Source organism: Sceloporus undulatus, chromosome 1 (assembly GCF_019175285.1).
Source record: "Sceloporus undulatus isolate JIND9_A2432 ecotype Alabama chromosome 1, SceUnd_v1.1, whole genome shotgun sequence".
Taxonomy (NCBI): Eukaryota; Metazoa; Chordata; class Lepidosauria; order Squamata; family Phrynosomatidae; genus Sceloporus; species Sceloporus undulatus.
Genome location: NC_056522.1, coordinates 316,494,738 through 316,509,604, shown reverse-complemented (window position 1 = coordinate 316,509,604; position 14,867 = coordinate 316,494,738). Strand labels below are relative to the sequence as shown.

Below are 14,867 nucleotides of genomic sequence, written 5' to 3'. Positions count from 1 at the left end.
ATACATACACTGAACAATAACTGAGATGGGTGGGTCACATGTATGCAGGACTATGGACATAAAATTGTGGCTGCGATACAATTTCAGGTCATGTATTGTTTCCTGGAGTTTTAATTCTCATATATGTAAAGATGTCTTCTAAGCAGAATTAAATCATGGGAAGATAATTTGACTAATTTTTATAAGGTCGTTGTGCCATCCTTTGTGTGTCGTTGGCTTAGCTGTATAGTATTGGTTGCTAGCCTTATAACAATATGTTGTTGATTCTTGAAATACCTACATAGGCAATTGATGCTTTTGTAAAGATGGGTGAATGATGCTTTGGGTGGTTGATGCTTTTTAAAAATAGGTGGATGATACTTTTCTATAGATGCACAGTCACAAAATCTCAGTAGAACTATGCAGTCCTCATGTATCTTGAGGAAATTGGTCTGTGATTTACCTCACTTAGTTGGGTGGACAAAATAATCCATTTGTGTTAGAAGGACAACATCAGCACACACACACACACATGCGCGCACGCGCATACACACACACACACTTGTTGGGATGAAGCAGTCATTGTACAGGCAGCTTTATAATCACAGTCTAAGGCAAGGGCATGAATGTCCTTGAGATTTGTATTTTTAGTACTGTTTAGTCTAATTTGGGGCTGGAAGAGGATGCTGGAAATGGACTAATGTGGTAGCTCAGACACCTCCCCAGTCTCACTAAGCCTATACCCTCAAAAGTTTCTCCCAGTCCCTAGACTCATGGTTGCATAGCCTTGAACACTTATGGCTCCGTCCATAAAGCACCTTACTTGATAAAATACTGAAATACTTCTAACAAATTTGCTTAAGGTCCATATGAGGAAGACAGGAGAAGAAAAACACAATACAAAACCACAATCTGAGAAGGCTGATGCTGATTTGCACAGGTGGAAAAAAAATCCCAATTGTCAGTGACTGATTAAAATCTATAATGACTACAGTTTCAGGTTACTCAACCAATGGGCTGATTGAGGGGTGGGTAAGTGAGAAGACATTCTAAAGCATTAGCAGGTTAGGAGTGATTGCTCTTGTTCTGTGTGCCTTCAAGTTGTTCCAACTCATGGTAGCCCGAAGGCAACCTTATAATGGGTTTTTAGTGATCAGTAGGCTGGTGTTTGGGGGAGGAAGGGAGGAGGATTGTGCAGTCTAAGCAATGAGTTGACTAAAATGTTAAGAGCTATAGGACAAGGTAGAAGGTGGGGCTGCTTTTCAGTGGGTGGATGTAACTGTGGCCATCAAAACATCCTAATGTCATCCTGTACCTCTGTCATCTTTGCTACAGGAAATGCCACTTAGAAAAGAAAAAGAAAACAGACTCAGTTTTTGAAAGTGAATTGCTACTTTTATCTTTTTTCTGAAGCTATCTGAGTGGTATTTGGAGAAGATATTGATTTGGGCTTAGATGTCTGGTGGCTGTGGGCTGTGGCCATAATTAATCTTGCAGCAAAGAATTCACTAATTAAGGAGCCTAAATGAGCTGTGTTAAGGTCGTTACCGTCCATTGGATGTCTGCATATACCAATTGCTCTTGGCCTTAATGTCGTTTCTGGTCATTAAAGTTTCACAATTAATGACAACCACTCTTTTAAAATGTATGTGTATATTACGTAGCAAGCTCTTTTGCAAGAATCACATCAATTTCTTCCTAGATAAGTGCCCAAATAACATTACACTTGGGAAAGGGACCTCTAAAGGAATAAAATCACAGACAGTTCTGCCTGAAATGCTGAAGTCACTATAAGGCAGTGGAAGGATGAACATGAATCTAGAATAGTTCCACTGTGGCATATGAGTGGATGTTAAATTTCAGAGATATTTAGTCCTGAACACCCCCAAGAGAACCAGATTTCATGTGATCTTGGAAGCAAAGCAGAGTCATACCTGGTTAGTACATGGATGGAGAAATTGTGATGCTGTAGGCTGTATTTCAGAGGAAGGCAGTGGCAGACCACCTCTGTGCCTCTGTGTATTCTGTGCCTAAGAACTATAAAATTAATGGGGTCACCATAAGGACGAGTGACTTGAAGGCCTGTACATATACACCATGCATGCACATGTGTGTGTGTGTGTGTGTGTGTGTGTGTGAGCATGCGCACACACACACACACACACACACACACACACACACTTAAAAATAGTTGGCTATGGCAGGATACAGACCGCCCCTTTCCCCGACGGATCGGGGCCTCAGCAGCCACAGCAGCAGCCCCAGATGCCCCGATCTGCTGCTTTTCTAGGCCTCAGGGAAGCAGCAAAATGCTGCTTCCCTGCAGTCTGGAAAGGGGTGTCCTTGGGGCTTCATGCCCCAAGGACACCCTGACAGCGGCGAGGAAAGGGAGAAAGGGGCCGCTTGGACCCTTTCTCTCTGTATTGCTGGTGCAGCTGTTTAAAGGCCGTGCCAGCAATATACACGGTAGGAGGAGGTCCAAAACGGAGCTCCTTTCAGCACCATTGAAAAGGCACTACAAGCGCCCTTCAGCAGCGCCAAGATGTAATGGCAGCACCGCGCCTTTTGGACACGACGTGACTGTTATGTCAAAATGGGTGGCACCTGTGTGTACAGGGCAATGCCATTTTGATGCCTCCATCTCGTGCTAGGGGTGAAGCCAGTATGGATGCTGCGTCCTTGGCCAACCCCTAGCATGTGACGGGGGCGGCGCAAAGGCTTGTTAAAATCGGGCCTAAGATAAGAGATTTGTGTTTCTGGATACTTCCTTTAGAGAATATCCTTTGGCCTTAGTCAGCTAAAAGATGACTGAGACAGAGAGACATGCATCATCTTGGTTTTCTTTTATTGAGTGTCTGCTACTGAGAAGGTATGTAAGAAGGAAAAGGGAAAACACAAAAAAGAAGGATGCAGTATGGATGAGAAGTGCAGCTGAACTCTTCTTTTTCTAATCCTGGGTGGGCTGTATTTCATAATGAAAGACAGACCTAACCTACATGTCAACTCAAGGAGCATTGGCACTAAATAGTTACATAAAATCAAGTTTTGAGCAAAACTGAGGAACAAACTCAATTATGGGGAAATTCAAAGGAAACCAAACACTTTAGCCAATTTTAGAGAATCTTTTCAGGGTGTTTTGTAGATCCCTACAATGTAATCAGATTCATTTAAATGTTAGCAACATCAAATTCCACAGACAAATCATTCTGAATAGTTTGAAGGGAAGTAAACAAGCAAACAAAGCAACAAACAAAACTTTCATAAACCCCAGTCTCAACCAGCAGGGAACATTGCTTCACTGATGGTTATTTCTGGGAATTTTAATTTCTGGTATTGGAAAGATAAATAACTATTTGCTGAATTGAACTGTTGAATCTGTGTAGAGAATTAGAACATGGGACATTTCAAGAGACAAGTGATTTTCTCAGTGAGCATTTCCTGCAATTTCTAAGCAAATCAATTATGCATTTCGCAACAAATCATAATGAGAGAAATTCAGTGCCACAAAAAACCCTCTACACAAAGGACACCTTCAAACTGTCCTCTAGCAGCTCTTCAGATGGAAGACTGCCCTCTATAAAGGAAGATAGGGGGATGCCCTAGTTGCTTGATGCCTTTTGGTCACAGTGTACATAGTCACTCAAGAGTTATGGATGACTATGACCCTCAGTCCTATTTCTTTTAAATCTTTTAAAGCTGCTTGTAAATGTCTGGACCAGAGTGTGGGTTTGTTTTGTGTAGGTTTTTCCTTCTCTATTTCTGTTTTTGACTCAAGTGTTTTGCTCTTTCAGGTGGACATTCTACAGATCACCATATCCTTGCTCATAATACTATGGGCCCCTGCTGTGATATCACAGACAAATACGTATGAAACATTTAGCTTCCGTATAACCCCTATGTAAAGTGGGAGTACCGTAGAGAGTAGTGGTATGTTGGACATCCTTCAAAGCAATGCAATATTATGGTATTTTTGTATCCAAGGTGTCATGGCCAACTCTACATTATATGGCAGATCTGTGAGTGGACTGCCTCGCATAATATTTTGCTTGCTAAAACAGCCGTATTTCTACATATTTGTATACATATTTGTATACATTTTATTTACACATATTTGAAGGCACAGCATTGGGATGTCTAACTCCTTAAACACCATTGCCCTGGCCCATTTTGCTTCCTTCAGAATTGTATTTAACTGTGGAAGTGCAACCATCACATTGCTTGCACATTTTCCTCTGTGGGTAATAGCAGCTGGCCTGGAGGGAGGGAAATTTACATAAGGACTGTGGGATGAGTGAAATAGATTTTCCACTCCATGGCATGGGCCTAATTCAATTCCTCTCCCTTTAAAAAAATCTGTAACTGGTCTTAAAAGAACACTATATTGAGAAAGGCATTCATGGATCTTTCACTGAATATGTGCTTTTCCTTCCATCTGTTGCCTATTTACGGTACATGCCATTAGGTATGTGATTAGAAGAATCAATGGGACTGCTAAATACAGCATATAAAATACACCCAGACTGATGTGGAACTGTCCAGATTCATAATGAATATCAACATGCCTGTACAACCAAAGACAACAAATTAAAAAGTAGCTTTACAGCTTGAGAGGAACAGATATAAAGTGTGCTATGGCACAATAGCACAGAGATGATCACATTGGCAAGCAATTGTCTGGAAGGGACATTTTTGCTCATAGAAGCTCTTCAGTGGTGGCCTTAGACAGTGACAGTTGGATGGGAAAACAGTAAGAGGGAACAGTAAGGTCTCATCCAGCCAATGGATCTACTATGAGGCTTGGAACAGATGTGATTGATTTTCTTTATTTTAATTTTTTTAAATAGCAAACCAGCTTTGAGAAGTTAGTTTGGACAGAGGAATAATGGGTAAGAGGGGATGTGCTTAATCCTTTTTCCTCCATCTATTTTCCTATCTCCAGGTCTTAATTTGCCTCTGGGTACTTTTCCATCTTCAGGGAGAAAATATACTGGTGCTTTTTATCTTCTCCCTCAGTGAGAGAATTGAGCAGAGGAAATGGAGAAAGAGTTAAGCGACACCTCAATTTCCTCCACAGTTGCTCCCTTTTGGTTTTCAACCTCTTGTGACTCCTTTTGCTTTAAAAAATTATTGTATGGGAAAGATACACATGAGTAGTTTGAGACCGAATGATTTCAGAACTGAACCACTACCCATCATAGTTCTTAGAAATCCTTTGAGAGACTAGAAGAAAGGAAGGCGAACACTGTCCAGAGACAGCATTGTAAGAAAACTCATCAAGAGGGACAATCAATTCTTTGGAAATTCACAATGCTTGCAGTTGGTGTTTCTCGTGACCCTGTTCCTCTTGAGCAAGGTTCCGACACCGATCAATTTCTTTCCAGCCAGAATGCATTGTTTCCTCTTCACTGCTAATAATAGCAACTCTTGAGGAGGATGAAATCAACACAGATACCTGAAATGACAAGGGTGTCCAATACACAAGGGTGTGCAATACACACACTCATATGCCATTGGTCTGCTTTTGTCCATCTGTATATTTAATGCACGCTGATGCTTGCGTTCCAAAATATTCTTTTTGAGAAAGATGCTTCTTTTAAACTGCAGTTTGGGGAAAGTGATTGGGAGGGGAATTGTTGTCATTATCTCAGTTGTCATTCTTGTTTTACAGAAGGAACACTGACCCTACCTTTGGTTTGTTTGTTTGTATTTCCCCCCCTCCAGAATCCCTCATTGCTGATCCTGCTACCGTAGTCCTGCTGTTTTGCAAAGCTGGAGTCGACACGCATGTAGGGGAGGGGGCTAGAGTCCTGGCAGCAGCTGTCCTTCCCCGATAGATGTGACTGTTATGCTAGCTTTCCTTCATTTATTCCTTTTGTAGGTTATTTTTAGTTCTGTGGGTTGTTGGGAGGTCTGTTTTTTTTGTTTTTGTTTTTTTGATCCTGAAAGGTTAGCTGTGCAGTTTGGTTTCTCCTCTGCGAACCAACTTTGGAAGTGCAGAGCTCTTAAAAATAAAACTTTATCTGCAGTAAGTTGACAGATGTCATCCTCTTGATGTCTAGACAATCAAAATGGGGCAAATTCTTATTACAGCCACATATTTCAGTGAGCTAAAGGAAAGGTAATACTGATTTCTTTGGGAGAGGAATAAACTATGAATGCTTTTTCCTTTCGCATTCTTGTTTGAAATTGAAAGCAAAGAAAATGGTGCAGTGTTTTTAAGAGCTCTGAATAAATCTGCTTTGCCAATGGGGAAGTGGGAAGGGATGACTTTGGTTATTCTTGTGCCCGGCAGCAAAAGGGTTAATGACTGCTTTCCTCTTTGATATCCATTAGTTTGGAGCCCATGTTGTGATTGGTCCATGTCCATGTGTGTTTTGTTCCTGAAGTTTATGACTTTGATTAACAGGGCATCAAAAGTACCTAGCACTAATGACAGGCATTTCCCATTTCTTCAGGTCATCCCACCTGCCTGCAGTTCACAGCAAACATGACAGAGGCTGTCAAGACCTATCAGTGGCAATGCATTGAGTGCAAATCCTGCAGCCTTTGTGGGACCTCCGAGAATGATGTAAGTTTGTATTGATTTGTAAGTTTATCTTCGTTACCAATATGAATAGCAACTTCTTTGAAAGACCTTGTCAACCATGAGACAAATGTCACCAGTTTTAAGCATCAGATGATAATACTTTCACATTTCTATAATGCCCCATCTTCTCTTTCTCTCTCTTTCTCTGTCTCTCCCTTTTCTCTTCTGCCTTTCTAATTGCTTAAGTGTGACAAGGCCTCACACTAAAGAGTTAAGAATACCCCAAAGAGGGCAGACATAATAAACCTGCACTGTCCACCTCATCTGTTTTCCTATCTTGACCCCTCTGTGATATAAACTGATACTTTTAGGCATATGTTTCCATCCCTTATCTTCCTGACAGTTCTTTCAGCTCTTCCCTAGATTGAAAGTTGATTAGTTTAGCAAACTAGATAATGTTCTAGTCTTAGAATGTTGTTTCTAAGCCTTTACATTGTTTTGCCAAGCTGTTGGTGTCTTTGCTTCTTGGTCAGGGGCTGGCATCCTGCTCAGTATTCACAATGTTGTAAGCCAAGTGTATGACATCATAATTATTGGAAGTCATAGAGTTGGAAGAGACCACAAGGGCCATCCTGTTCCATCCCCTGCCATGAAGGAATACACAGTCAAAGCATTCCTAACAGAGGGCCACCCAGCCTCATTTTTATGGATTCCTTCTTTTTATAGCAAGGGAGATTTCAAGCATTTTTCACTAGTAACAACCACCACAACAATGCTGCTGCTATTATGATTACAATTGTTGTTGCAAAATGAATTTACAGAAGATAGTCTACTTTAGGATGAAAACTTAGCAGTTTTGATGCAGAAGCCACAAAAAGCCTATCCTAATTGGTGTTGGCTGGTGTGTGTGTGCTGATGGTAGATCATGCCTTGAACTCAATGAGAGATTTTTCAGTTTGAAATACAAGCTTCATCATGCACGTTTCTTATGCCCAAGGAAACAAGCAAGTGACAAAGTGAAAACGAAACAGCTGTCATTTCAGAAAGCAGGAACAATTCTTGTTTTTCTCTGCCCATATTCATGTATATGTTTATTGTCCTCCACAACTTCACATTTATGGCACTGAAATGCAAATGCTTATGGAGTGCCTTCAGTTGCAAAGAGTAATATCCATTTGTCTTTCTTTCCCCCTTAACAATCCTGGATCAGGACCAGCTGCTTTTCTGTGATGACTGTGACCGTGGCTACCACATGTATTGCTTAAATCCACCAGTCTCTGAACCCCCTGAAGGTAACATTGTTTGGAATATCTGTGTAAGAAATTTTGAATGTGTCTGTGGGAGAGCAGTGAGAATTTGCAAAGTCTGAGCCTTTATGGGCATAGGTAATATTACTGATAGTATTTTTCCCTCTGTAAGACTGTGACATGATTAGTGCAGCAGCAGCCTCACTCTCCCTCATGGCAGGGCTGGTCATGAGTGTGTTCACATGTACATGTTGCCCACCCCTCAACTTCTGACATTGCATCAGGCAAGTTTTCTGCACCCTTAGTGTACATAAAGATATAGGGAATTTCTCTTATTTCCTTCTGTTCATCCTAGGATAGCCTGTCCCAACATGACATCTTATAGGTTGGTTGGTTGGTTATTTATTTATTTATTTATTTCCCGACTCTCCCCATGGTTTTAGGTGGGGAACACAACTAATCACAATGCACGCCACCAGTTAAAACACATTAGTTAAAGAATGGAGTGGTTTAAAAGGAAAAAAATAAGATATACACATTTTAAAACAATCCCTGTTTAAAATACTTCATCTAAACTCACAATTTAAAAACCATTTGGATAAGCCTGCTGGAAGAGACTGGTCTTCAGTGCTGCTTTAAATTTGGATGGCATATTCAGCTATTGAATCTCTTCTGACAGGTTATTCCACAGTTTAGGAGCAGATGAAGAAAATGTCCTCTGGCTAACAGTTGCTAACCTAGTCCTGTTATAGTTCAGTATATCTGGAAAGTGCCAGGTTATGAAAGGCATGCCTGAATCAACAACAACAAGCTCAGGAGTAGTCTACACGTACATGTATTATGCAAATTGCTGTGAATTTCACACACTGTACAGTTAATTGTCTTCACTTTCCTGTGCAAATTTGCATTTATTTGCATCTATTCACCCTCTCTCTGCCAAAAATGTGCAGCCATCTGAATCCATTCAAAACAGCTGCATGTGCAATAATGTGCATTTCTATGGATTTCTGTAGACACTCCAGTAAAAACCACAAAATCTTTTTCTATGGAGTTGAGGGATCTCCCTCACAAAATGTTCAAATTCCTACAAATCACATGTGGCCAGATTGCATTCTCTTTGACTGGAACGAGGAGTATTTTAATTGTATAGAAAAGGCCACAGAATTAAAGTAGACTAAACAGTGCAATACTACAACAGCAAAGATGCTCACTTCCTGATTTCCCCCTAGTTTTAGGAATCTGTCCATTTAACATCTGCCTTCTTGGATATATCACATCCCTATGAATATCCTTGTGCCGTATTTTCATTCCTTTCCTCTTTTTCCATTCAGTTATTTTTGAAATGTATGATAAATTGGGCAACAGTATCTTGTGGTGTGATATTCATTCCAACACCAAAATAAATGATAATGCACACAAGTTAAATTGACCGATGGAAATCCAACCTCATTGTGGTGGTCAAGAAAAGTTTCTCTTAAGCAAAAATGATCACTTGGAGTACTGTTTTTTCTTGGACTGAAGTGAAAAATACCTAGTTCAGCAGAAACTAAAAGAGTTCAGTTGAAGTCAAGGCAGTAATTCACCAAACTGTGTGATGGAGCATATGAGAAGGCCAGGGGGGAGTTAATTGACTAAATCATTAAAAGTCTTCTGTGAGCCCAGAGTCTCCACCCACAGAGGAAAAGGGCTGCCTGCCAAATCTCTGAACAGTTTGCTGCCTCTTGATCACACTCTAGTGTAATTCTGAGGCAATTCTCTGTTAGTGATGATGGGATCACAGTGGTACTCTCAGGGCAGAAATGCAGCAGAATGACCTTCTCTTGAAAAAGGCTGCCCATGTGGTGTCCTGGAAAGCGTTACTGCTCTTGGCCAACTGCCTTCCAAGTGAAAGCAGAGCAGTAAGTATACGAAGACCAGTTTAAATGAATGGCACCTTTGGTTGCCATGTGGGATAAGGAACTGTGAAACCAGTGAAGCTTGAGTGACAAACAGCTTCTTCAGCAGAACCATTAAAGTACAGGAGCATTTCACCTGTTAACCTAGTGTTACCCTCATATTCTAAAAGTTAATTTATTGAGAGGCATTAAGAATAAGAGGTGGGGGAGTGTGCTTCATTTACTGCCTGTTGGGAGACAAGGAAGATCACGTTACAGGAGAGAATGGCAGGCCCATTTATTTAAACCTGAGGCCTATTCACACTGCAGTGTTATTCCAGTTTTACTGCCATGGCTTCAGTCTGTGGACTTCTGGGATTGGCATTTGGAAGAGGGGCATTTAGAAATCTCAGCCAGAGAGCTTGAGTGTCTTACCAAACTATAAACCCCAGAATTCCATCGGATTGAATTAGCAGTTAAAGTGAAATCATAAAGCTACCATGGCGTGGCCCTTGGTCTGTCCAAACCAAGGATCTGCTCTTAGAAGCCCAAGAGCAGTCAAATGACAACAGCTGAACTCTTACCCTTCCCTTGGCTGATTTCCTTTGTTGACCCTCAGCAGTTCTAGGTTCACTTTTGAAATGAGTGTGTATGTGTGTGTAAAGGGCTACAGAGAGGTAACGTGTGTGTTGTGTGCATTCAAGTCATTTCCAACTTATGGTGACCCTAAGGCAAGCCTATCATGGGGTTTTCTTAGCAAGATTTTGTTCAGAGGTGGTTTGCCATTGCCCTTACCACAGGAAAAGATTCAGCTCTTCCTCGCCCTGATATCTCATCTTCTTCTTAACATGTTATTTCACCTGTAATTGAAGCAGATGCAGGATGAAAACAACATGTTTGATGTTACCATAATATGTAGACCAGGGCAGAGAAAGTGTGGCCTCTGAAGTCCCCAGTCTTCTAAATCTTCCCACCTTCCAAAATCCCCAAAGCCCTACAATATTGATTTTTTTAAAAAACAATGATATGAAAACCACCCCAAAATTGCACCAAACCACCCTAGTGCATGCCAACAGACAAACCCTGGTCAATCCCTGAGACCCCTCCATCCAATTTTCATCAATTTGGTTTTCCAAATGATTATAGAAGGTGCCATGAGGTCACTTCTTGTTGCCATTTGGGAGAGGAATTGGAGTGAAAAGAAGGTATTTTGGTATGCTCCAAGCAGGAAGAGGTCAGAAAGAAATTAGCCCCCAAACCCTTCACAGTTTCAAAATCCAATGTAGACTGCACTGAAATTAAGGGTGTTGTAGTCTTTGAGTGACCAATCTGCAGCATAGGTTCTTCAAGGAGTGCACATAGAGGTTGCAGACCTAAATCCAATTGTTAGTCACAAGAAGTGTAGACCCACTGAATTGGTGGTTAGGTTAATCTTTATGTCAGAGGTGGGCCAAGTGTAGCCCTAGGGTTTCAGGAGGCCCACAGGGACTAAGATTATCTTTCCTACTCCCAACCTTCCAGACTTTTCAGAATACTTCACAAACACCCATGGAAGGTGAATTGTCTGTCTAGAAACCCTCAGGAGGAGCAATTCACCTTTTTGAATATACTGCAGGCTTCAAATAGGACCCATCACATCAAAAGTTGACTTCTGGACAATTCCATTGGGAGACATATTTTTGGCAATCATTGTGGCCCCAGGAGGATCCTGGGGGCAGAAAATAGCTGCAGTTTCCCACTCTGTCTTACATAGATTCCACAGATCAACTCTAAATGGGACAACCAACTGAATTTAGACACTGAATTTTAGGCGCGTTACAGACCGCCCCTTAGGGGCAGCCTGTAGGTGCACCTTTCTCCGCCGGATCGGGGCCTCAGCGGCCAGAGCGGCAGCCACTGAGGCCCCGATCCACCACTTTCCGGGCTGCGGGGAAGCAGCAAAAGGCCCCTTCCCCGCAGCCTGGAAAGGGGTGTGCTTGGGGCTTCAAGCCCCAAGGACACCCCGCGGCGGTGGGGAGAAGGAGAAAGGGGCCGTTTGGTCCGCTGGGCGCAGCTGTCTGAAGGCTGCGCCCAGCGGACCAAACCAGGAAGGAGCTCCGAAACGGAGCTCCTTCCGGGGTTGCGGAAAGGGCGCCCTAGGCACCCTGCCGCGACCCCAATACGTCACAACTGCGCCACCTCGTTTGGAGGCAGTGCGGTCGTCACGTATCGATGGCGGCGGCCGTGTGGAACGGCCGCCACCATTTTGTGCGTGCAGAGCGCGCATTAGGGTTAGGGTGGTGCGGAAGCACCGCTCCGTCTTAACCCTAGTATGCGCTCCGCACGTACTTTTTAGCCCATCTGTAATGGGTCTTAGTTCCCTAAAGGAGCTAGCAGAGCCAATGGCCAAGAACTGAGGAAATTGCAGTCCAAAACATTTGGAGGGCCAAAAGTTCCCCAACCATCTAGTCGGAGTTGTGGAGAAAAAGCTGAACAAATGATTATGCAGAAAAGTGGCCTCCTGGTGCCTTTCAGAGTAAATGTCCCAGAAGCATATTATTATTTTCTTTGAAATTCGGAAATTATTAAATAAAGTCAATATCACAACATTATTTGTTTTTCAACAGCACTGCTTTCTGCGTGCATGTTGCCATGTAGCCATACATAGCTATGTTGTCTTCTGTTGTCATTTGTCATCAAGTTGGGTTTGACTTATGGCAGTCCTATGAATGGAAATCTCCAACAGCCTTGTCATCAGCTGTCCTGGTTTGGTTTTCCAGACTCAGGGCTGTGGTTTCCTTGATTGAACCTTCAGCTTTACAGAACACTATCATCTTTTCTAATGAGCCATGCTATCTCATGTGCGTTCCAGGTATAACAGCCTCAGTTTAGTCATTTTGGCTTCTAGTGTGAGCATACACTTTTGCCTCCCAGGAGCATGCAATCCCACCACTATGGAAAAGTAGGATACCACACTTTTCTCATAGAAGCATCCTTACTGTTGTCTTAAGACAGTGGAATGATCTACCAAACAGATGGCATACATCCATACCAGTATAATCAGAAATGTAGCTTATACATAAAATGGAATTATTATGGCCAAATTTCCCTAGATTTGGGAAATCCAGTTTTAATTAAAGCAATGGGTGTGAAGAAAATGTCAGTCAAAATCAGTTTAGTCCATGAGGAAATTTCAGAGGATCCAGCGCATTTTGTCTAGCTTCAGCCTTAACTTTAAAACGAAGTGTGTGCAGAGAGAAAACTACACGTTTGTGGCTGTTGCATAGTGGTGATATTCTGTTTTAATTAATGTCTCTTTCTTGTGGGAAATACGCAATGTGAAAAGTGACCCTCTGTTTAAATAGGACAAGTCCACTATTGTTGGCATGTTTAGGTATTGCATAGATGGGGAGTGAGCAACTTTAAAAACAAAATTCTGAGGGCCACTTTCCCTAAGGAGTATTCTTTCCAGGGCCAAATGTTTATGGCGTTTGAAGCTTTGGACGAGGCCCAAGCCAAAAGTGAATGAATCCACCCAATTCCTTTATTCTACCATTTCGGCCCCCACCCTTTCTTTCTCTGTCCTTCAGCTTCCACATGTAGTAAGCAGATCATTCTGGAGAATGGATAATTGTTGTAGAGGCCTGAACTGATTGTGTGACTGGTGTATTTGAAATTAGGCCAAGGCTCACATAAAATCAGCCCAAGCGCCATAGGTGGACAAAGGGCTCCAGGTTGCTAACCTCTGCCCAAGATCTCTCAGAGCCTTCCTCCTCAATGTGCCAACACAGGGAGCAGTGCATTATGGGATGATATGAGAGAGGGTCTTCTCTGTTGTAAATCCTTGATTATGAAATGCCCTTCCCTCAAAAGCCCAATTTGCCCCAGTACTGATGTCATTTCAAGCCAAAACATGACTTTTTGTTAAATACATCGGGGGCTAATTGATTTGATCCAGTTTGCTTATGTATTATCATTTTTATTATTTTAAATTATTTCAACTGGATTTTAATGGTTTTCCTGGAAGTGACTAGACTACGGATAGCCTTTTAAAGTTATTGTTATTGCTTTAAATTGTTCAGAATTGGTTTTATTGTATACCAGCATAAAATTCTAGGATATAATAGGGTGGTATAGAAATAAATAAATAAATAAATAAATACTTTCATAATAAAAACTGAAAATCTGAAGGTGTCGATATGAATCCATCAATCAATAATAAAAATGGCAAATCTGAAGGTTTTGCTTTATTGATTTACAGGAAGCTGGAGTTGTCATTTGTGCCGAGAACTCCTCCAAGAGAGAGCATCTGCCTTCTGCTTCCAGCCCTAAAAGGATCTCAACTGGACCAGGATCAAGCTTGTTCCTGGACTTGTGACACTAGCGCACAAATGTCATCCACCATCTAAGCAAATGTGTAACCACAAATACACTGACACTCATGAAAGACAATGGACATTCAATGGAGTATCTGTTTTGTTTGCTGTCCAAGTGTAGAATTGACACATATTGTACCTCCTGGGTTCTACTAGAAGGAGAACATTTTTTGGTAAATGTTCCTGATGGATTCTTTCCACTGCAGTGCATGATTGGAGATATGCTGTAATAGATTCACATGTGTTATGGTAATAGCAAAGAGGGGAACCCTTGTAACTGTTTGATATTTTAGAAATTTAAATTGTGTGGCATTGTGCTTTTTGTTTGATCTATACCCTTGCTCCCAAGAGAAGAAACAATGTTATCTTCACAACCATTCTTGATGCAGGGCTGTCACAAAGAGATTGAGAAGTACCCATCACCACAGGTTGTTAATAAACAAATATTTAGATGTATAGGGCTTTGATGGACAGGATGTCTCAGTTCTTTCCAAGTCATTAACCATAACACCCAAGTGACAAGCTGTAGGGAGATACAAAAGTGCCATCAATCTAAGTCTTTTTCATTTCCCTGGTGAAGTGTGGGTAAAAAAAAAAAAGATGACATAATATAAATCCAATTTTCTTCACCCCAGTTAGAGTTGGCCCATTTAATCAATGGGAATTTGGTAAGTCAGCACTCAGGTAAACTCCATTAATTTTAGTAGGGCTAATCTATTTGGGACTAACAACTGGATTTAGACTGGTGCTATTGTCTTTCCCATTCTCTGTCCTGTTTATTGTACAGTTCAGGATGTAAATCCTTTGATTTTATGTCTGGTATCTTTTCAAACTACATATAACCGAAGGAGTTTGGGAAGTGAGGCATATGGGCCTACGGGTTTCA

General features: G+C 41.6%; 1 protein-coding gene across 8 annotated transcripts in view; it reads left to right on the top strand.

The window, feature by feature from the left end:
- The window catches only part of DPF3 (double PHD fingers 3), a 278,546-nt gene extending 264,250 nt beyond the window's left edge, over nucleotides 1-14,296 (top strand). For 3 of the 8 annotated variants that reach the window (XM_042445680.1, XM_042445751.1, XM_042445759.1), the window contains exons 9-11: nucleotides 6,435-6,547; nucleotides 7,716-7,797; nucleotides 13,867-14,296. In XM_042445680.1, coding sequence (XP_042301614.1) covers nucleotides 6,435-6,547; nucleotides 7,716-7,797; nucleotides 13,867-13,937 — 266 coding nt within the window. In that variant the 3' untranslated portion in view covers nucleotides 13,938-14,296. Of the gene's footprint in view, nucleotides 1-842; nucleotides 920-3,770; nucleotides 5,854-6,434; nucleotides 6,548-7,715; nucleotides 7,798-13,866 lie in introns of those variants that run through there. The other 5 variants (XM_042445742.1, XM_042445734.1, XM_042445726.1 and 2 more) reach the window with 4 other exon arrangements.
- The last annotated feature ends 571 nt before the right edge of the window (nucleotides 14,297-14,867 follow it).